The sequence below is a fragment of the Brachyistius frenatus genome, unplaced genomic scaffold (assembly GCF_029030835.1).
Source record: "Brachyistius frenatus isolate BFR_SWC_R1_liver_20210118 unplaced genomic scaffold, ASM2903083v1 Contig_229, whole genome shotgun sequence".
In the NCBI taxonomy this organism is placed as follows: domain Eukaryota; kingdom Metazoa; phylum Chordata; class Actinopteri; family Embiotocidae; genus Brachyistius; species Brachyistius frenatus.
In genome coordinates this window covers 538489-560666 of record NW_027210828.1, presented here as the reverse complement: position 1 = coordinate 560666, position 22178 = coordinate 538489, and the positions used below count along the sequence as shown (strand labels likewise).

The 22178-nt window shown below is 38.8% G+C and overlaps 3 protein-coding genes across 3 annotated transcripts in view; 2 read left to right on the top strand and 1 right to left on the bottom strand.

The window, feature by feature from the left end:
• Positions 1–3884: 3884 nt before the first annotated feature.
• On the top strand, positions 3885–6713 carry LOC138633652 (uncharacterized). The gene is made up of 4 exons (XM_069720014.1): positions 3885–4168; positions 4256–4357; positions 4590–4697; positions 5793–6713. Exons 1-4 carry the CDS (start codon positions 3961–3963, stop codon positions 5975–5977), a joined length of 603 nt encoding a protein of 200 aa, XP_069576115.1. The 5' UTR covers positions 3885–3960; the 3' UTR covers positions 5978–6713.
• A 3289-nt stretch (positions 6714–10002) lies between these two features.
• cdx1a (caudal type homeobox 1a) lies at positions 10003–13667 on the bottom strand. Its single transcript, XM_069719985.1, is given in 4 exon segments — positions 10003–10188; positions 11953–12101; positions 13308–13520; positions 13523–13667. Coding segments are annotated over 4 exon segments (675 nt in total). The 5' UTR covers positions 13650–13667.
• Positions 13668–20024: 6357 nt separating this feature from the next.
• pdgfrb (platelet-derived growth factor receptor, beta polypeptide) overlaps positions 20025–22178 on the top strand; it is a 28380-nt gene continuing 26226 nt past the window's right edge. Inside the window, exon 1 of the mRNA XM_069719999.1 lies at positions 20025–20590. The gene's annotated coding sequence lies outside the window, so the exon portion shown is untranslated. The remainder of the gene's footprint in view (positions 20591–22178) is intronic.

Below are 22178 nucleotides of genomic sequence, written 5' to 3'. Positions count from 1 at the left end.
TTTATTTAGTTGATTTCTTGTGTTGTATGCATTCAAAAACCTGTCAATCAGTCATCAGTGTGATGTGTCATCAGTCTGTTGAAGGAAGCTACTTTAACACGCTGGCATTTTGATCACGGACTTTACCTTTAATGACTGCTGAGGACTGACACTGGTGTGAGGTATCCCTCTGCTGGTTTGGAGTTGTTACTGTGGCTCAAAGAGAATTCTGTATTCAGTATGACTCTTGGATTAAAATGTGTAATATTTGGGGTAAAATAATGATCAGTAAAAATGATTTGCTGGAGCGATACTTTCATATGGCTTTTAATCACTATAGTTGCCAGTACTGTAGATACATCATCTAACGGGGAAAGAGAAAGAGAGGAGGTCGACATGAGAGATTTAACTGGGCTGAAAGACATGAGAGAAAAAACATGAGGTTGAGATTATATTTCATATATATATATATATATATATATGTATGTAGGGTCTGAAATGTTCTGTTAAAGTTATTGATCTTTTGCAATGTATATGATAGAACGACTATTATTCTAACCTGCAATTAGACAAACAAAACATCTCAAAAAGCTTGTTTTTAATGATGCTTGTTGGCTTGACAGTTTGTAGACGTCTGGACCTGAAAATAATACATTTCAAAAATATTTGGCTACTGTGAAGATCATCAATTATCTAGATGTGTGTTAAACTGGATTTTAACAAGTTTTCACTACAAATAAGGTGCCGAGATGTCACATATGTGTCATCCCCAAATCCCAGTCAATGACAAAACATTGTTTAAGCAATAATTTAAGGAGGGACGGTTTATTGTTTATACTGTACAACACAGACAAAAAACAAGACAAAATGTATCCAACTATAGACGGGTTTTATCAAAGAAATAAAGGGTAGGGAAATCTTGGGTATCATTATCCTAACCGCTATTTGACAGCGCTCAAATCCAATTCAGTAGATGTTCCCAGTTTGTCTCCATAACATTGTCAGGTTTGTTCTAATGTAATGTGCCTGAGATGAAGTATGTTATGATTTGGCACTATGGAAATAATAGTAAATTGAACTGATTTGAATTAGGACAGTATTGTAAGTATTCCAATATAAAGGCAACAAAGGCATTAACTAGCCAGTAATAAAGTCTGCAGCTGTATAATGCTGTACCACTGTATCTAGAGGATGACATCATGGAAAATGTATATTGTGATGAATGTCATTGTATTTTCACAGCAGTGTTCATGAATTCAAATCACATCATAAAACCATGTTCAATACATTTAAAAAATTAGCATTTCAGTAGGTTATAATCTGAACATTGATGACATTATTTGTACATGTTTAAGCTTCAGTGTTGTGTGTCTGAAATGTCTCCTTATGTAGATTTAACGTTTAACTGAAAATTATTTTCCATTCTGTAAAGTCAACATGTAATGTTTTACATTTTTGGTGTAATTTAAGTGCTAAGTTTTTTTTATGTGACTTTTTCACAGTCCATAAAAATTCAGTGTGCGGTGTGTGTAAATACTTTCTATTTGCTCAACATGCTGTTGTAACAGTGACCCGCTCGTGGAAAGGCCCGATTAATGAAGGAGCGAATTAATCTATTCTGTGTGTGTGTGTGTGTGTGTGTGTGTGTGTGTGTGTGTGTGTGTGTGTGTGTGTGTGTGTGTGTGTGTGTGTGTGTGTGTGTGTGTGTGTGTGTGTGTGTGTGTGTGTGTGTGTGTGTGTGTGTGTGTGTGTGTGTGTGCGCGCGCTTAAAACAGCTTAATTCGCTACGTCATTAATTGGGCCTTTCCATGAGCAGATGTTTAGAGATGAAGAAATACAGTGATGTATCTTCTGCTTGGTTTGTCACAGATGAGGTATCAGTTGAACATATTTTGTAAGCGTTGTTCACTTTGTTAATATTGGAACATCGACGTGTCAGCTGTCAGTTTCAAATCCTCTTTTAGTGCGAAAGAGAAATGCTTCCCTCTCTTCCACTCAGTCCATCACACACCAAAGCCCAATTGTTGTAGACTTAAAAAAGGGAAGGAAATCTATCACTTCCTTGTCTCCTCTCAGAGTGTGAAAAGATTAAAAAAAAAATAGCAACGCTCTGCTTGTTTAAAGCCTTTACATTTTCCTTTGGGGCTGATCGCTAACAGGACACATCGCAGGCTGCTCAGAGTGCGATACGTAGGTTTAGATTCAGGAGAATTTAAAAATTGTAAGCTGCTGACTGGGGGGGAAGAGGTTGAACAGTGAGGAGACATGAAAACTGTGGTTGGACTATTTGTGATGCTACTAAGAGTCTCTCATGGTGAGCATTTGGCACTTTATTATTAATACACTTTTTGTATATCAATAACATGTTTTGCCTCAGTGGGATCAAGTAGAATCAATAAATAAAATCTTGACGTTAGTCTTGGTGTTGTGTGAAGCATCTCAAATACTGAAAAAACAGCAATGGGTTCTGTTTCCTTCTTTTGGGTAAATCCAGTTTCGGGAACTTTCTTCCCAAACACATCTGAGACTGCACCAATCTGTCCATGTTTAAAACCCGACTGAAAACACACCATTTTAGTGCTGATTTTAATGTATGATTAATGTTGTGTGTTGTACACTTTAAGTGTTGTTTTCTTTGATCATTATAACTTTTGTAAAGTGTCTTTGAATCAAATTCACATGAATATACACTTAATGCAAATTCAAAGATAATAAGTGTTTAACAATAGATTTAAAAAAAAAATCATAGTATTATCAATAGTAATAATATTTTAGGTTGCAAATTCTTCAATGTTTACAGTTCAGACTTAATTTATAGTTAAATGTCATCACAGTAAAATGATGTTTACTCCTTAAAATGGAAATATTCTGCAGGTCTTTTGCATAATGTTAAACTTTTTGGGGTTCTCTGCTACAAATGAGGTTCTGTATGTGTGCTTTTATAATAACTGGGAGAGTTAACTGAATTCAAAAAAATTCACCTTTTTCATGGCAGACATTTTGGCTTTTTGTTGAAAAGCACGGATGTTACTGATAATGTTGGCAGTGGTCCTGTTTGTGTCAGGCCATGACAGTGTGACTAAGAGAAAGCGTGCACAACAGGTGAACCCCGTAGCAGAAGCACCTAAATATGATTCAGTCATCATTAATTTTATCATGTGCACTTGTGGTTTTTACACTGTAAAATGTCTTTTGTGAAACAGGAAATTAACTGCAGCTGAATCGAACTTTTTTCCTGTCCCAGACCTGTGAAACGCTCAGCTTGTTTGTATAGTGACGTCTGAAAGAGACACAGTTGCAGCAAACCCTCTAATTCTGCTTTAGGTCAATATTTGCATGTGATTTAAATATTCCCACAAAGCTTTTAAGATCAAAAGTGATATTTATACTTTTCTGTTAAAGTTTTTTTAATTATTATTATTTTACAGGAGTGGAAACTCACTGTGATGGCAGACAGTATGGAGTTCAATGTTATGGACCTTTGGGAGGAGCTGTGGTCCTCCAGCTGATGGACAAAGCCTCTCAAATACACAGATATGAATTGAAGAAAGGATCCACGACAATACTCCTCGTCAAACAACAAGAAATTACAACTAATTCTCTGAAAGACAGATCTGTCTTTACTCCCAGTGATAGAACATTTAGGATCAATAAACTCAGCAGGAATGACAGTGGTGAATATACACTTTTTTTCTTTGATTCAAACGGACAGCTGACATCGAACAAGACTCTATATTTGTCTCTTAAAGGTAAATTACTTTTTTCATACAGAGAACTTTTGTCACATGAATAGATATAAATCTCACATTGTATTGGTAATCTACATTATGTATCACATACTCTACATGTATCTGTATTTTGAGCATTTAGAAACTGTAAAAAAGGATCAAGATACTGCTGCAATATCAAAAGTCCTCTGTGTGTCTTTCAGCTCCTGTGTCCTCTGTCCTGGTGGCCTCTGAGTGTCTGTCCCAGGGAGAGATGAAGGTTTCCTGCTCCTCTGAGGGAGGGGACAGTCCTCAGTACAGCTGGACTCTGGGTGGACGTGCACTGACAGACGCTGAGCTCTACTCTGAAAATAAAGAGGAAAACAGTATCACTCTGAAACAACATGTCTCAGGACGTGTTGCTTGTAATGTCGGGAATCACGTCAGTAGTGTCTCCAAAGAAGAGGATATAATGAACTGTGGTGAGTGAGAAATAATGTGATCATTATGACACTGATGATTATAATTACTCTGTTCATCTGTTGTATATTGTGTTTGTTTGTTCATAGGATTCATTTACATTAACTGCATCTCCAATGGGACAGAAATATCACAGTGGGTGTTTGCAGCCAATAACACCCTGTGTATTCAATCAACAACAGTCACTTCAGGTAAGGAGACTGACATAGTTTCACTTACACCCTCCATTAATATCACATCCTTCAATGAAACTGTGACTCCCGGCAGTGATGGTCCATGGTACCTTTGTAAGTGAAAACTTACTCTGCTGCAGTGGATTCATTGATGTCATTTTCTCCTTTGCTCCTCTGTCTTCTTAAGAACACATGTAGAGTTTGCTGACTTCAATATCTGTGTTTGTTGCGTCTTTTATGTTTCCTTCAGATGCTTTACCAATAATGGCAGGTGTACTCTCTGCACTGGTTATCTTCTTAGTTGTCGGCATGGCAGTCATCCGTGCTCACAAAAAGAAGAAAAACAACAAACCTAAAGGTACAAAACACAACTTCCTTTTACCTTCCTCACTACATTCACAGTTTACTCATTATTTTGTTCATTTTATAGATTGAATAAATAGTTTAACATTTTGAGTAATTGCATTTGTTTGCTTTCTTGTTCAGCGTTAAGGCCTCTACACACCGGGGGCGTGACAAATAAATTAATATTTTCCAATAAAACTATTCAAACCGGCAGCGATGCAAATTTTCAACACCTTTTGAAAAAATGGTTTGAACAGAAACATGTCACCTCTTTCTTCACAACAATAATGGATTCAACATCATCTAGTGATGCCGATCTTGTTTTGCTCCTCACTCCACGAAAGAAGAGGAGATTTTGTTACTTTAGCCAAACCTGCTGTGACACTGTTTCTTGTGACACTGCCCACTGCCAACTCTACTACATCCAAAAGTAAACCATTTCTGATAGCTATAGTGGTGGGCAATGCTTCTCAATGCATTGTCCTTGAGATTGTTGTACTTGTATGTCCCTCTGTCATAGCCTATAATACTCTGTGGCTCGAAACAATCAACATTATTGTTGGGAGTTTTGATGTGATGTTCGTTGTACTTCCGCACAATGGGATTGGTTGGTGACCTTACTAGAGGTGTGAAAGGTCAGGAAAAACAACTTCCTTCCAAAATAAATTGCGGATTATTTGGCGTAAATATTCATGTTCTGTGTAAAAGTACTCAGGACAAGAATATTTAGAAAAATAGTGTGTAAACCCTTAAAACAAGAATTGTAAAAACACTCAAGTCACTTGGAGATGGTTAGATTTAACACAAAAACTGGAAACAGGGCAAATCTGTTAGCTTGGCTCTGTCCAAAGTTAAGAACTAATTTCAATTTGTTTCTAGTTCAGTAATTAACACATTTAAAAAGGGTAGATTTTGTGTAACATTTGAGTCAGGCTCTGTGTTAAAGCTAACTGACTGTTAATGCTGCAGAGTGACAGCAATATTTTTGTTGGCAAGACAGAGACTTAGTTTATTCTCCAAAATGTCAAACTAGTTCTTCAAAGTCATTGTATGTAATTAGAAGGCTCTACTTTGTTTGTGTCACTTACTTCTACCTGCTAATCTGCAGAGGGAGAAGACGACCAGGAAGTGACCTACGCTGATGTCAGGATGGTGCAGCGGCAGCAGAGGCAGGTGGAGCAAAGGGGGAAGGTGGAGGTGGAGTACGGCCAAGTCAAGTTTTCAGAGCGACCTCGGCAGACTCAACCAGCAGGAGAGGACTGTTTGTACGCCAACGTCCGTAAAGGCAGGTGATTTCAGGTGTCCACAGATCAGGAGGAACACACACCTGAAGGCAGAGAGAGGGAGGAGATGTCAAGATGCCTGAAGGTCTTTCACCTTCATTTTGTAGAAGTTGTCATTAGAGAAAGAAAAGCCATTAAAGCTCATACATATCAGGGTTTTCTTCACTTTTCTGGGAAGCAAAGCATCTAGTCTTCATGACCTTTAACAACGGCATCCTGCTTAATCGCTGGAACTTTTAGTGGAATATTTAACAATTCCTTAATTGTTTTGAATTATTTTACCCTGTTTTTACATGTATATGATATATCAGCTTTTTGTAATTTATAAGCATATTTACTTTAATTTCATTGTTGAAATACTGAGAGCTTGTAATAAATGATACATTTTAAGAATAACTTTCTTTCCAATTTATTCACCTTCATTAATCTAATGATTGGCAGACATGACTCTGAAAGCATGTCTGTGTTTACACATCATGTAAAATGTTCCTTTTAATTTGAAGTAAGGTGACATAAGTGACATTTAATTCAAATGTATTTTTTAAACAGATATTGATGGATTTGTTGAGGGTCATAGTATGTAAATATAAATCCTGGCACAGTGTGTATTGGGAAAGTTATTTCAATTATAAATGGTTTGGTGCAGACTGTGTGGGAGAATTAATGTCATAAATGGCAACGCTGGTTTGGCTCTCTAGTCCAAAGATATAGAAGCAAAATGTCTCGTCTGTTGCAAAGTTCAGTGTGCACAAATTTGTTTCCATGAAGCAAACACTTCTGCTTTTTTCTCAGGCGTGAGCACTTATTCAGACTAGTGGTTTATCAGTGGCATGAGGTTATCTTTTTTACGATAATGGTACTAGAAGAAACAGTTCAACACATTTAGATCAGTTAATGGTAAAATATGTTTTTTCTTCTACTGAAAGAAGGAGAGAAGTGAAAGGGACAAATGTGGTGTTCTTGAGGAATTCAGTAAATTTAGGAACGTAGTTCGAGAAGGGAAGACATTTAACAGCTTGTTCAATTCTGAGAAAGGTTTGTCTTTCAACACCATCAAATCATGCTTTCTATATTTAGTCCAATGCACTTCCTTTGTCTTTGTGGTTTCCAGTTGACAATGTTCCTGTGAAAACAGAATATTTGACATCGATGTTTCTTAACTAACTATTTATAATTTTTCAATAACTTTAATCATTGAGAATTTTAGTTACATCAGGTTGTCACTTTCAAGTCTGGAGGAATAGAGATATTCCTACTAATTATTTGGGGTAAATAGAAAGTCAGTTGAACAAACAGCTGCTGCTGTAGATATTTATGATCTACAATTAACCAACAAAAAGGTTCAAAAATGTTTTAATTTGTTGTTGTAATTGTTGTGAAGCACTTTGTGACTTTGTCTGAGAAAGGTGCTGTGTTAAAAAAGAAAGAAAAAAGATTAGAAAAGCTTGGAGTGAAACTGAACTACTCACAAATCAATGCCTTTGGATCAATACATAATCTATGACTATTTGTAGTCGCTGTACATGTGCAGTTGATTGGGGCATAAATAATGAAACACAATCAATGATAGGATGTAAGTACATACGTTTTCACAAGATACCAGTAGCTCTTACGTGCAAGTCAAGACTTAAAAGTTTTATTGTTAGAACACGTGACACATAAAACTTTGAGTCTTGAATGTGCAGAGAATATGACCTCCTCAGCACTTATCTGCCTGAAAGAGGTCACAGAATTGAAAAGTTTGCTTCTGAAACTAGACTTTTTGCTGCCATGAGTTTACTGTAACTTTATTTGCATTTATATCAGTTCCTCTCTTTGCTGTACTTCTTCTTTATCAAAAATGTTCTGTCTTTTTGAAATGTTCAAAAGATTCATCCCCAAAAGAGGAGTTTCTTTTTCTTTTTTTTGTAGTTCTTGACAGCCTGAGCTTCAACTTGACCTGAGAAGTTTAGATGCTTACTTGCTGTGTGTTTGATCAAAGATAGAAGTTTCATGTTTGGTTTGATAGTTTGAGGTTAAAGGTTGACAGCCGTGGAAACCATTTAGCTGATTCAAAGGGCCATAAAATCGTTTTTTATGATGCATGATAGTTGCAGTGTCCTTAAACAACCACCTGAGATCCGTTTCCTTTTTTTTTTTTTTTGTATCATCTGATCAGTTAGCCAATACTTCTTCTTAGGATTATTTCAGCTGTTAACCTTTTAATGGAAAATCCAACGAGATCAGAGAGCTGAGCATTGACTCTTAATCAGTTGAACAACAATTAAACTTTTTTTTTTTTTCCTTATGAAAGCCAGGTGGTTTAATCATTGTCGTGACACCCTCACATGATGTTGCCTTTCCATGCCAAAGTTGTTTAACTATAAAACCAAGACAGGTGCCAATTTTTTTAATTGTGAGAATGTCATCTTATGACTGAAAGTGACCATCAGGTAAAAAAAAGAGTTTGTTAGCAAAGAAGGAAAATAGTTTGATTCAAAAATAGTTGTTTGACTCCCTTCATGTTTCATATTCAGAATTTGCACATATTATTGCTATTTGCTGTCGGACAGTGTGAACGTCAGGAAGTTCAGTAATCAGAGAAAGGCAGTGTCTATATTATTTTATAATTTAATATGACATAATAGATTGATGCCATCTTAGGGTATCATTTCATTAAATGTATGCATTAGTTAAGTATAGAAGCAGGTGAAGCTTTATACTGCTGGAGCATTTCTTCCTTCGTGGCATCAAGGCACCTCTCTGTGAAAATGTCTCAGAAGATTGTGGTGCAGTGAAAGCAGCTTGTGACTGTGGTCTGTGCTAATGAACAAAAAATACAATCTAATCAATAAAGTCTGCGCTGAGATGGGTTTTTTTTTTATCAAATGCTGAACAGTAGCAGAACATGTGTTACAAACTGCAAAACCAGCACGAACTTCAACAGAAACATAAAAATACATTGAAATAAACAAGTGTTGAAAGAGAAAACCGGAAAAGGGTAGTGGGTCAGGAGTTTATTTTGAAATAATCTTCTGTAATTGTGAAGTAATTTGCATAGCCTTGCTCAACACTTCTTCTTTCTCCTGTATGTGAAAACAGGAACATGTCAAAGTGTTAATTTTCTTATGTATTGAACATACCTTAACATTACATATATACAGTACATACATTAAGCGCCCAAAGAATTGGAAACAGGGACTTTTTCCACTTAAAGTTCTCAACCATGTTCATTACAGAGCTGAATGTCTGAGTTTAGTGGTGCCTGACTATAAATCATGAGTCATGTGGTTGAGCAATCTGCAGCTGTTTTCAGGATGTGGGTAAACTTAGCTAATTCTGCTGCACATCTTTTTGCACGGACATTTTTAAACACGTTACTGTCATTTCCTTGCTGTTACCACAGTTTTGCAGCTAAAATCTGAATAAAAAAACATATTTTCAGTAAAAAAAAACATTATTTTTTCATGTCATGTCAACAACTAAATGTGTTTTTACATCAGTGCTCTTGCTTTTACTTCGATTAACTTCTCTGTGCATTCATGCAATCTTGTATGCTATATAAAGCCACAGACTGAAATCCATCAGTGCATACTTTCTAAATGATCGATTCCTATGATATTTCCTACATTAATATTTCAACAGAAAGAACTTTAAAACTGTTGATTATGATGTTTCCCCTTTTTTATTTTGCAGAATCAAACCTAACACTGCTTTGTGTCAATTTCCTGTAAATTGAAGTGGTCATAAGGACATACTTTTAGGGAAGTGAAAGGACACAAAAATAAGTGGCAGGGCTATTTTTTATGCGTATATATTCGTTTGGGCATGATTCCTATTATTTTTTACAGACAATGACTTGTATTAACACAAGAAAGTACGCCGATTGGCAAATGCCCAGGAGACATGATCAGTGCGACAGACATGTAAAAGGCAGGCGGCGCAGCATTGAAACATCATGCCAGTGTGAATCATCTTCATTCATTGTGGTAAACTTATAAAACAAAACAACATTTACACATCAGATTCTGCATCAGTCTTCCATATGAAATCTGCCTAGTATTCCTCTGATATCGTATCAGACAAAATGTTGCTGCTGGGGCTGGTGGTAATGTGACTGTCAGTGGCTCCACCCAGTACAGGTGGGGTTGGGGTAGTTGTGGAGGCCTGCTGGGAATGCTGCAGCTTCTTCCTGGTGATCTTCCTCTCTTTGGCACGCCTGTTCTGAAACCAGATCTTCACCTGAAATACACAAACCATGATATCAACATTAAAAACACATTTATTAGGTAAGGACTGTTATAAATCTCCTCGAAAACAGCATGTGATTACTATTGACCTCTTTTCATGTCTTCCTCTCTTCTATGTCTTGCACATTTGTTGTCTTAACAGGCCGATTCTTAATAGCAAACTGTAATGATTTTGCTCTTCGTGGTAACCTTCCCTCACCCTGCCTCATCTACTTCTGCTTGAGTTTTGTAATCGCCAACTTTCCCACAATTACTCTGGGTGTTGCAACCATTGCACTCAGCTGTGGCTTTAATGAGAAGTGGAAGAAACAACAATAATAACGTTATGACAGCAAGAGTGAGTGTTTTACCATTAACACTACTTATATGGCCACAGAACATTATGGTTTACCGAGGTTTTCTTCAAAAGCTGGTTTCTTAAATGGGATTTTTGAAGAAACTATTGCTAATGCGTGCTGTATCAGCATTAACTCTTCATTTCACCACGACAATAATAAAAATACTGCACCATGCATTTACAAGGACCAAAGGTTCTGTGTCAAGACCTGTATTTGCAATAAATCCTAATACCAAAATGACAGAATAGCTCAGAACAACATTTTGACTCTTGGGGAGTACCAGCGACTGGCACTGGGCCTTTGTTGTCATGGTAACAATAATAAACATGTGGTTGGGTTAGGTTTATAAACTAAAAATACTTTGTTAGGTTTAGGAAAAGTTAGTTATGTTAGTTATGAAACTTACCTAACATACGTCATTTAACAATACGTTTACGTACGTTAACTTATGTATTTAGGTTAAAATATGTCAACATTGACTTTTGTTTTCACACAGTCCCTTTGTAAATCGTAATACACCCATCAGTCCACGAGTGAATGCGGTGTCAGTGTCGTGTTTTGTCTTGCCAAGAGTGGAACCTACACACATTTACGATCCTGGAAAAAGAAGAAAATCATGTGACAAAAAGCATAAGTTATGTAATCCACATAATGTTACTAATGTAAAATGACTTTAATCCAAATTTAGAATGTATTGTTAAACCTAAACCAAAATGCAACCGTGTCACATTTAACTCAAACCGTGATCAACAATGTGCTTTTGGAGGCTAAAACTGAGGTACTTTACATTTCATACCTACGCAGGACAAAACATGAAACTGACGCAGCATCCCTTTGTGGACTGATGGGTGTATTACACATTTGGATTAGTACGGGATTGCACAACCTAAACCACTATGGTTTAGGGAAGGATAGTCTGTGTTTTTGTGTAGATAATCTTCCCTATCATAGATAACATTTGACATTTTGCAGGAACATTTCCCAACACTGTCACTCACTCCTGAAAAGGAGCCAATCAACTAGATATCTGTCTGGTCCCAGTCTTTAAAGTGAAACTGTGGAAGGCTTGAACGATAAAGCAGCACCCACTGTTATAAATTAATTTCATAAATGATAAATCATGCTTTTGCTCAGTGCAGTAGTTTTGCTTCTGCAGCCTCACAATGAAATCTTCCTCTGCAGACGGAGAGCGAAAGATGTGATTGAGAGCTCTAGATGAAGCTAGTCAGTGTTTTTTAATGCTTTCAAGGTCATGACTGAACTCAAAATGCACATTATCCTGTTCAGGAAACACTGATATGTTAGCCACTCAACAATGATAAAGAGATGGCTCATTCCTCATGCCTTCCTGCACTTTGAACTCTTTGTCTACCCTTTAGCGTTCTACTTCTAACTTTCATTTGCTCCAGTCCTCTCACCTGTCTCTCAGAGAGGCTGAGCGCCATTGAAAGTTCGGACTTCCTCCTCATGGTGATGTAGCGGTTGTACTGAAACTCTTTCTCCAGCTCCAGCCGTTGGTGGTCAGTGTACACCACCCTGTACTTGTCCTTGGTGCGAGTCTTTCCTCCTAAAATCACACAAAACAATCCTGAATTAGTAAGAAACACAAATAAATATGGGTCATTGACTGACTGAATGCGAGTAAATCCATTCACCTGAGTTTGTTAGGTCTTCCTTCTTTCTTGTAATGCAAACAGGAATTAATTTGTCAGTGAGTCACATGCAGTGTGAGCCGTGGCCAAACAGATGTCTGGTGCCACGTTCAAGTTCAGGCGCCACTTAAAGCCTCATCAGCTCTATTAATCATGCTAACTATAGCCAACGTAAAGGTTCCCCACCAGATTGCATCAGTGTTTCTCCTTATCACTTTGAGTGGTGTTTACATAGGTGTTTACACAGGCAGCTATTCATTGACACGCATGTTCACATACACACTTAAGAAACTGTGAGCCAGTTATTGATTTGAAAATTTGACCATTTGATGGCATCGATCGAAGTAGACACACACACACACACACACACACACACACACACACACACACACACACACACACACACACACACACACACACACACACAAGTGAGGTTTCAGCATTAGAGTTTTGGTTTGACTTCTGCAGACTTCCTGCACTGCCTATGTTATCTATCTAGCTTGTCACCATTTTGCACCCACCCAGTGGACAGAGAGGGTGGGGAGTGACACTTGTGCAGACTTCATGGCCTCTACTATTAGCTTTGGATTAAAATCTCACAACATGCTGGCAGAAGGGAGAGGGGAACAGCTTAATGAGTGTGTGTGTGTGTGTGTGTGTGTGTGTGTGTGTGTGTGTCAGTCTGACTTTAATCTATGGACGTGATGCTATTGTCCCGTCTATGACAACCTGTTTCACACCGTCACTAATTTGTACAGCTGCTCAACTGATGAAGTTTTAGCTTGTCATGTGACTGCACTCAGGATTCTAATAACTAGGTTACACAGTTTGTTTGGGTATCCTTAGTGATAGAGTGAGTGTTATAAAGATTATGCTTTCCCTGTTATTTGATTTTGTTGACATTTAAGATATCTGATGATGCCTCAAGATAAACCAGAACGCATATGTTCAAACTGGGGTGATGTATGACAAAAACACAATGGAACAGCTTGATCAGGTGCTTAAATATGTTTTAACATGGAATTATCATTATTTAATTCAACTATATCAGCCTATAATAAGTAGGCATGTACATGGTGGTCTGCATTCAGTTCGTGTGTTATCATTGAATGAAGTCCCACCTGAAACCGTCTGTCTGATGGCCTCGTGTGGTCTCCTCCTGGGGCTGAAGGTGTCCTGTCCGGATATAAAGTTGTACGGGGTGAGCGATCCTCCTCCGGAAGGCGCTCCGCTCAGCTCCGGGGAGCTGAAGCTGACCTGCCCGGCGCTGGGGCTTGACCCCGGGAAGCTGTACGGATACTCCTCCCGGGGGGTGTAAACGGGGTTCCAGGCATCGTCGACGGGTCGCCGACTCCCGAGAGGTGATGATGGTAACCGGTGAAGTCATACGGAGGCGGAATGTACTGACTGTTCAGTGACAGTGTCTGACCTGGGTACCTGACCGACTGGGAGTTGGGGTACATTCCGGTGTCCTCGTCCTACAGGTAAGGTGACTCTGGTAGACCTCAAACCTTCTGGAGCATGTTAGAGCCCCCGTGTTTACACCCAGCAAGGCTCTGGCGCTCTGTTTTCACTTCAGTCTAAGGTTCAGGTTTATTACTGCCCGGCTACCTGTGCAGTAAGGCTACACACCTTTATAGATTTACTGCCAAGGAGTTCAAAAGTATCATCGTGACGTCACGCTTTACCCGAGACCCACCTGCCTGCTCGTCTTGGCAGCAGTCAGGGCAATGACCCTTGTTCACCCAGCCTGACCCGATGGATCATTTTGATACAATGCCTATAAAAAGTATTCCCCCCCCCCCCCTTTGGATGTTTCACCCTTTTGTTGCTTTTATACATGAAATCATGGCCAATATAATTTGGCTTTTTTTGACAATAATTTACAACAACAAAAAAAGAAGCTTCTTTCATGTCAAAGTGAAAACTGATTTTTACAAACTAATGTGAATTAATTAAAAAATATATTGTGTAAAACAAGTGTTTGCATAAATATTCACCCCCTTTAAAGTGACTGACCTAATTCAACAGAGGTCCAGCTTGTTGATGCCAGCAGTGTCACAATTAGTGAACTGGAGATCACCTGAGTGCAGTTGATGTGTGTCAAGTGATTGTAGTATAAAAACACCTGTCTGGGAGGTCCAGTCTCTGGTTCATCAGTATTCCTGCTACAATTGAACATGAAGACAAAAGAACACTCCAAGCAATTCAGAGAAAAGATCATTTAAAAGTATAAGTCAGGAGATGGCTACAAAAAGATTTCCAACTCACTGGACATCCCACAGAGTTCAGTTAAATCCATCATTAAGAAATGGAGGGAGTATGGCACTTGTTTAAATCTGCCTAGAGCTGGCCGTCCTCACAAACTGAGTGACCGGGTAAGAAGAAGACTGGTGAGGGAGGCCACCAAGACACCTACGACCACTCTGAAGGAGTTAAAAGCTTCAGTGGCTCAGATGGGAGAGACTGTACATACAACAACTGTTGCCCGGGTTCTTCACCAGTTGAAGCTATATGGGAGAGCGGCAAAGAGAAAGCCACTGTTGAAAAAAGCATTTATGCAATCATTTACTTTACCTTTATATATTTTTAATTAATTGACATTGTTTTGTAAAAATATGTTTTCACTTTGATATTAAAGAAGTTTTTTTTTGCAAATTATTGTCAAAAAAAGCCAAATTATATTGACCATGATTTCATGTATAAAAGCAACAAAAGGGTGAAACATCCAAGGGGGTGAATACTTTTTATAGGCATTGTAAGGCCATCTTGTAAGGTTAGCGTACGCCTGTGCACGCGTGTGCACAAGGCTCATGTGATGCAGCACAGAGATTATAAATTAAAATATGTGTGCGGGCTCAGTGGTGGAAGGAGTTGTTTAAAAGTGAAAACACAATGTAAATATTTTTCAAAATTGTACCTGTATAAAAGTGAAGAATTATTATTATCATCTTTTAAAAAGTGAATTAGCCATGCATTATAACTCCTGACTGTAGTCAGGATTTAAAAAATACTTAAGTTGTGGAATTAAAATGCCCGCAAAACCTCACCTACTTATGCAAAAAAATACACTTAAAGTATATTTGTTTGATTATGTAACTATTCAGTTTACTTATAAAAAATATGTTCTCTAAATGTTATCTCTCCACATTAATACCTAACTTGATTTTCTACTACCAGCCTTATTTTGTTACCCATTAAGGCCCATCAATTGCAATTATAATCAAAACATCTTTACTTTAAAACGTTTCCAAACAAACAGGTAATACCCATGAGGACTTGTTTGAAAGCTAAGAAGACAAAATGTCATCAAATGGTATTTCATCTTTCTTATGGGGTGTTTTGTCAAGTTACTTCCCCCTTTATGTCTAAAGGGGGAAGTAACTTGACAAAATACACTGGAAAGAAAGTGTGATATTAAATTAGTTTCCTTTAACAAATATGATCCTGAATACTTTCCGTGTTGTTTAGTCTGTTATAATGAGTGTCAAATATTTAAAAAAAAATTAAAAAAAACCTGGTCATTCAAATTAAGTTTTAAGTGAGGGTAAAGTGAAACAAGGTTTTAATGCCCAGCATTTCCTAGTTTACAACATCCACATGAGGGCAGCAAAAAGCTGAATACTGGCAGACAATGTTTTCAAGTCCAGAATCCTTTAGAGATACAAATTCGCTGTTTGCAAACAGGATGGGTAGTTCATTCATCATCCCACTTGCTGCCTGTTTTGTACCTATCTTTTCCACATTATGTGGCCATCATGACTTACACTATATATTCCACTCAACAGGCGTGTCTATGAGTTCATGTGCATCATAAAATATTCATGCCAGTATATTGGTCAAAATAGTCATTAACAACTACAGCAGCCATCAGCTGTTGCCTTGAAGAAAGCTTATGTTAATAGGGATAAAAGTGGTCTGAACATTAAGGAAAGTGCAACATAAACATCACAAACATAAACACAAAAGCTTGAAATACATTCATGATGGCCATTAAGTAAAACCAACTTGGCTGAAAATAAAGGACTGTGGTTTTAGCACTTATAAAGTATACGTAAAGCCTTATGATGATGCAGGCTACAAACTGGAGTTAACAATTTATCTGACTTTTACAAAACCCTTGATCTTATGCTGAAAATGTCTTTAAGCATTCAGACACCACAAAAGGACCTTTGAGCTTGAGTTATGCTGCTGTGTGCTAATAATAAAAAGCTGATCTGGGCTTTATAAGTCTCCAATATATATCTAAATGAAGGGGCACTTTATGGGGATGAGCCATGGAAAGATTCAGTCTAAACAGTGCAGCATGAACTGAGTCCCTGATGTTCACGGAGAGAGAACACCAACAGAGGCCAGTGTCCTCTTTTTTTTTTTTTTTTTTTACCAGTTCTAAAAGCTTACATGTGTGAGACGGAGAGCTGATGTAAGTGCTTAAAAGGCACTTTACCTGCAACAGTCAGATTTTCAAACTGAATACAGTTCACGTAACACCTGCGATATTAAAAGCTGGAGCGGGGCTTATATTATCTAAATGCTGTGCAACAAGTAGGATTCATCTTGCGTCCCAGTTTTCTGAAATAGGCCTACGTTAACGCTGCGTAGTGTGTGAACTTTGACAAGAGTAGTTTTGTGTCAAATCGCAAACATACCGGAAATGACTGCCGCAACATTTGAATGCATCGACCGCCAAGATATCTGCCGACTTTATTACGCGCACATAAAAAATAATATATATCTATATATATATATATATATATATATAGGGATGGCGTATATCTGACGGCAGTATACTTAATGGAAAATAAATCGTTATGAGTGGAACTCGGTTAGTGGCTCCTCCCACTTCCGCTGCGTCGGAACGATGGCCATGGCTGAGGGAGAGAAGTTAAATTAATCGTATTTTAAAGCGTAAACTCACTTAACGAAATGGTCCCAGAATACTTCAACGATTATAAAGAACATACAACAAATTAAGTGTCCAGCGTTTCATACTTTAATGTATGACCATTATAAGTATGACGTCCTGGTACTATCTTTATATGGATGAGGGTCAATACAAAGAAACTTTGCACAAATAGTGGATTGATGGTAGATAGATGAAATAAAAAAGTGTCAGAGCCCCCCCCCCCACCTCCCTCCCGAAAAATGGCTCGTTTCACTGTTAAATTTGATCTATTCGTCCGATCATATTTGGAAAGTATAGAGGAGCTGTGTGATTGCATTATTTTTTTTTATCAGGTTATTTTAGGGCTAAACAGGAAGTTAGTTAGGTCTGCCAGTGGAAGTCTCTCCTGGGCACGCTCTACCCAATAAATTCACTCCAAATAATAGATGCAAAAGTTGTGTATACAGTGAAATACCCCCCAAAAATTAGATGTCAGTGGTAGGATAGGTTAAATCCGCATTGTATGAACTCTTTTGGCAAGGGCTTAAATGTAACAGATGTAGGTTAAATTTCTATGTCAAAGTTATAGCATCAAGTAACAAATATGCTGACAGTGAAATAGTTTGTCGTGGAGGATAGACAACTACATTTTTCTTTGTGTAGCCTACTTATTTTTACATTTTAAAAGGCAGGTAGAGAAAATGATTACAGTTGAGTCTGAATTCAGTCCAGCCACACTCTCCAAACATAAAACAGCACATGCTGTGTTAATTTATTACTCTTTTGTTGTCTGTCTTCAGTCTCTCCTTCACTCCTTTATTTGGCATTGTAGCCCTGTATTAGACAGTTGTCCCTACGCACTAAAACATTGACAGGAGAGGAATGGGATGACTTGCAACAATGGTTCCAGACCAGATCTGAGCCAGGAACACTGTAATTACGTGGTGTGTTTTACACACAGGTCACTGAACTAGCCCTAGGTTTTATCATTTCTGCTGTTCAGCTTTTCATTTTTTTTTAGGTGAGTTCTTTAAATTGTTTTGTCTGCACAACAACCCAGAACCTAAAGTTTGCCACTTTACTATCACATTAGATAAAGACATGTAGCAAACAAGGGAATTAAGATGCATTAATTATCAAAGTATCCTGATTCTGTTAATTAACAGGTCGAATGTTGGACTAATTGTTTCCACTCTAAATTACATTTCTACTGTCCTGTGATGCTGTTTGAATTGTGTTGCACTGTCTCTGAGATTTGATTTGAGCTGTTGTCGTCCATCAGACATGTGCTATTTTAGTGGCTCATTTTCAGGTTTAGTCCCAAATTACATCATCTGAATCAAGCTTCGAGGAGCCTCCTGTTTAGAGACCTTTCATCAACACAACTTAAAATGGCTGTGACCCCAGATCAAACATTTTGTGGCTTCATCCATCTTCATCCATCAAAGGTGAGTTCGGTTCAGCTCCAGGTCCAGGCCGCAAACGCTGGCGCTCCCTCCTTCTTCCTCCCTGCCCCCTCCTTGGGGCCTCTTTAGGGGCCCCTGCCTGTGGGACTCAGCAAGATAACTTTTAGCTTTATCCAAAACCCAGCAGAAAAACAAGCCCGCAACAGCATACAGGGTGGTTGCACTAGTTGCACTCCAGCTATGGCACCAGTTCAGGTCAGCAGTGAGAGAAACCACTCTTTAGCTGTTCAGAGTGTCTGAATAGGCTTAGTATTGTTGTAGCAGAATATTTTGGAGGCCAGTTTGTTTGGAGCTGTACCACTCTGTCAAGCTGTAGGAATAAACAGGACTGCTGCCAAATATAGAGCAATAGACACCCCTTCGTGGTCTCTCTCCGGCATTCCATTGTAACAACATGCTAAAATTATACATGATTATGAAATGCAAAGACCTCGGATGATTTAAAAAAAATATTTGAGATATTATCACACTGTGTCCTGTTAAAGCTGTGGTTTGCTGCAGGATGTTTAGGCACTCTGCGTGTCTTATCTCCAGCTGATAAAGGATTGTGTGTGGAGGAGTATTTACAACTGTGACTGTCATTATTGCGGCATTATTTTTTTGTGATTACATTTTCATTGACAAAGCAAGCACTGAACTATGCCAATGTGTACTGTAGATTGACGGGGTTAATGTGGTGGATTCAGAGCAGATGTATTGCAGGGAAGTATTAATTACATAGCTAGAACTAGATATACTTTAAGGTGGGCCTCCTATGTGGTGTTGCTCCCCTCCTATCTTATAGCTGAGGCGTCACTGGCTCTCTCATTACTGCCTGCAGGGCTTTTAGATTTGCCCTCACAATTAGAGGAGAACGTATTACTGTCCAATTTACCCCCCCCCCTACCCCCTCCGCCCCCCTCTCCTCCCAGCCTCTTTGTTAGAGAAAAAAGGCCTCTGTCAGCTGCAGGGTTGCATTATGAATTTCAAGCCATCCCCTCATATCCTGGGAAAGAATGACATTAGGAACAGAGCCATATATTTGCATGGTGTGTGTACGCATGTGTTTGAAAGAGAGGATGAAAGACCAGAGAGGGGAGACAGAAGGGGAGAGGACAGTGGGAGGTGTTGAGTTATTTCATGTGGGATAAATGAAACAAGAAAGGAGATAAGATATGGCAGAAAAAGAGATAACATGGAACAGAAAAGTTACCTGAATCTCCGTGTGATTATGTAAGTGTAGTTATTTTCCTGAGAAACTGAGACCTCCATGTTTGTTTCCAAAGCCGGCTACCATAAGCTCTGCCAAAACCCTTTCTTTTTTTTCTGCCTGGCCCTCTCTCTTACACCCTCACTCTTTCTCTTCCTTTTTATTGTGTTTGTTGTTTTATGGAGGGGTTCGATGCGGTCCAGATTGCTGTTGCCAATAGAGACTGTCTCAGTTCACCTCCAGTGGCTCGCCGCTCCATTCATAAACAAATCACTCCAGCTCGGGACCTCTGAGCTGCTACCTAAGAAAAACAAGCAGGAACTTGATCTGTATTTTGAAGTTTTCTCTTTCTCCGTCTCGTCTCTTAGTTCACAATTTTTTTTTAAACTTGCTTCTCTTACTTTTTGCTCAACTCTGTTTCACAATTCCCTCCCACCTCTCCCTCTCTCTGCTCACTCTCAGCTTCAGCAGGGCCGGACCACTGACACTCCGCTCTGTGCGAATCTGTCAGGGAAGGAGTGTGTATGTGTGTGTGCATGTCTCCTTTGGGACATTTTTTTTCTAACTTACAGCACTCTTTCTGAGTGCTGGGCAGGCTTTTTCAACGTGTGAGAGAGGACAGAGACCCCCACGGTGCTGTGATTTGACTAAACAAACAGCCAAGCTCAGTGCAGTACCTCCTCCAACGGACTCCTGGGACAGCAGAGATTAACCTCAGACTCTGAACATCAGAGGGATCTATACATTTGAAAGCACCAGCCCCTGTGGAGACAAGTGGCTGAAAATCTCTCCTCTGATTTCCCTCTGCTGGCCGGCAACCTGAGAGAGGGAAGACTCGTCTGCGCGTCTAGCATCAGTTTGAAGGTAAGAGGTGCTACTTCTCTGTCACTGTCAAGGATTTTAATGTTAGTCACGGCTGCTTGGCAGCTGTTGGCAGAAGTGAAGATGTACTGAACAAAGAGGTGAAAATTCACAAGCCCACTGTGACAGATTTCATTTCACAGCCATCTGACACAGAGGATGCACCGCATCCTTATAACACTCAACCTAATGCTCATATAGCTTTAATAGATTAAATGGATTAATATAATCATATTTAAGTTGCTCTAGAGCTTGTTTTGTTGTGATGTTGTTGCTAGTTAATGGTAATGTGTCTCTGTTGGTGGTATTTGTTAACCCGCATTCTTGAATGTGTACACACCAGGCATTACAATGTGAAAGAGTGTGAGCAACCTGTTCAAACATCAACATGGTGATGGCTTGCATCTCTGCACATAGACACCGTTTTACTCATTACACACTACAAATTTAACATTGTTTATTTTCCCACTAAGAGAATACGTTTGACAAGGTGTCCCAGGGTCTCGGGTACACACACACACACACACACACACACACACACACACACACACACACACACACACACACACACACACACACACACACACACACACACACACACACACACACACACACACACTGAGTTTTATAGGGCAAGCTGTTTGTATGCGCTCCACTTTGTGCTTCACTGCTAAAGAGCTTGTTTATACAGCCCTTTCCAGTCACCCTGAGTGAACTGACGGTCCTCACTGCTAAACCATCAGTCTCTTTCCTCCCCTGTCAATGGCCCTTACAAAATCAATCTTCTCCACATAGCTACATGGAGAAGCTCATCGAAAAACCATGGCTGTGTATTGATATTAGACCTGGCATCAGTCACTGTCATCAACATCCTCTTTAACTTTGGATGGATTTCCTTTCAGTGACAACACATACCAGCTTACAGCTTCATCTCTCATAAACCGGTGACTTGCTCCCGTCCGAGGGACGCAGACGTAAACAATCTGTTGAATCATCTCCGAATTTACCACAGGAGAAGGTTTTAGTACCTGGAGCAAGTTACATTAGAGCAATGGGAGCTATTTCATGGCTGAGACACATGTGGCATGCATGTCTTTTCACTCTAATCTGCCATATGTTCTGCACCTGAAAGCCTTCCCACTTCCCTGCCATGTATGGCCGCTGTGGTATTCAAGTTGTTGGATTTGTTAACTGCACATCCATCTTCTGTATACAGATGACCTTTTTGATATGAGAGATACTGATTAGCATCAGTTGTAATAAAAACAACATTGGCATGTGTTCAGTGTATGCTGCTCTCCTCCTCTACATATAGAAGTTTCCTTTTGAAGTTTTTGATCTTCTCTGTCTCTGTGGCTATTTCCGTCCAGGCATTGTTAAGTATTGTAGATGAGATGCTGGAAAACTTGCATACATGTCATACTTTTACCATCAACGGTATTAGACTGTATTGCATTCATATCATAGTTTTACCATCAGCTGAATGTCCTTTGCTGAATTTGTCAGCACCAACTTACAAACAGTAGATTTGCTCTGACAAATCTTTATAGTAGGATTTGTAAAAAGAAAAAAAAAAAAATTCTCTTCGGAC